This window comes from Salvelinus sp. IW2-2015, linkage group LG9 (assembly GCF_002910315.2).
Source record: "Salvelinus sp. IW2-2015 linkage group LG9, ASM291031v2, whole genome shotgun sequence".
Classification (NCBI taxonomy): domain Eukaryota; kingdom Metazoa; phylum Chordata; class Actinopteri; order Salmoniformes; family Salmonidae; genus Salvelinus; species Salvelinus sp. IW2-2015.
Window position 1 is genome coordinate 26,058,954 of NC_036849.1, and position 522 is coordinate 26,059,475.

Sequence of the window (522 nt, forward strand, 5' to 3'; positions counted from 1 at the left end):
CTCCTGCTGTGGTCTTTACACATTGTGTTTCTCCTGTTCCTCCTGCTGTGGTCTTTACACATTGTGTTTCTCTCCTCCTGTGTTCCTCCTGTAGGTGGCAGCCAGGGCCGGGGTGTACGACCTTCTCAACCAGCTGGGTTTCTCTGAGTTTGAGAACCTTCGGGACACGCCACTTGCCAGGCTCCGCTGCCGCTGGCAACGACAGAACATCCAATCACGTCCCTTCAGGGGGGCGTTCATCTGAGCTGAGGAGAGATCACTGTGAACTGCCAGACTCTGGCTGCTTCTGAAATGGTACTCTATTCCCTATATAGTTCACTACTTTTGACCAGGGTCTTCTGCACTCTAAAGGGATTAGGGTGCCATTTTATGCAACCTGTGCTTTTCTTTTTTTTATACCTTTAAAATGCAATAATGCTTTGTATTTAAAATGTAATAATGCCTTGTATTTTACCCTCGTATCACTCCGATACTGTATTATTATAATACTGCTTTTTTCAAACCCACTACCAATGTTATTTA

General features: G+C 45.2%; 1 protein-coding gene across 1 annotated transcript in view; it reads left to right on the top strand.

The window, feature by feature from the left end:
- LOC139028215 (streptococcal hemagglutinin-like) overlaps positions 1-244 on the top strand; it is a 15,041-nt gene extending 14,797 nt beyond the window's left edge. Inside the window, exon 2 of the mRNA XM_070445060.1 lies at positions 95-244. Coding sequence (XP_070301161.1) covers positions 95-244 — 150 coding nt within the window. The remainder of the gene's footprint in view (positions 1-94) is intronic.
- The last annotated feature ends 278 nt before the right edge of the window (positions 245-522 follow it).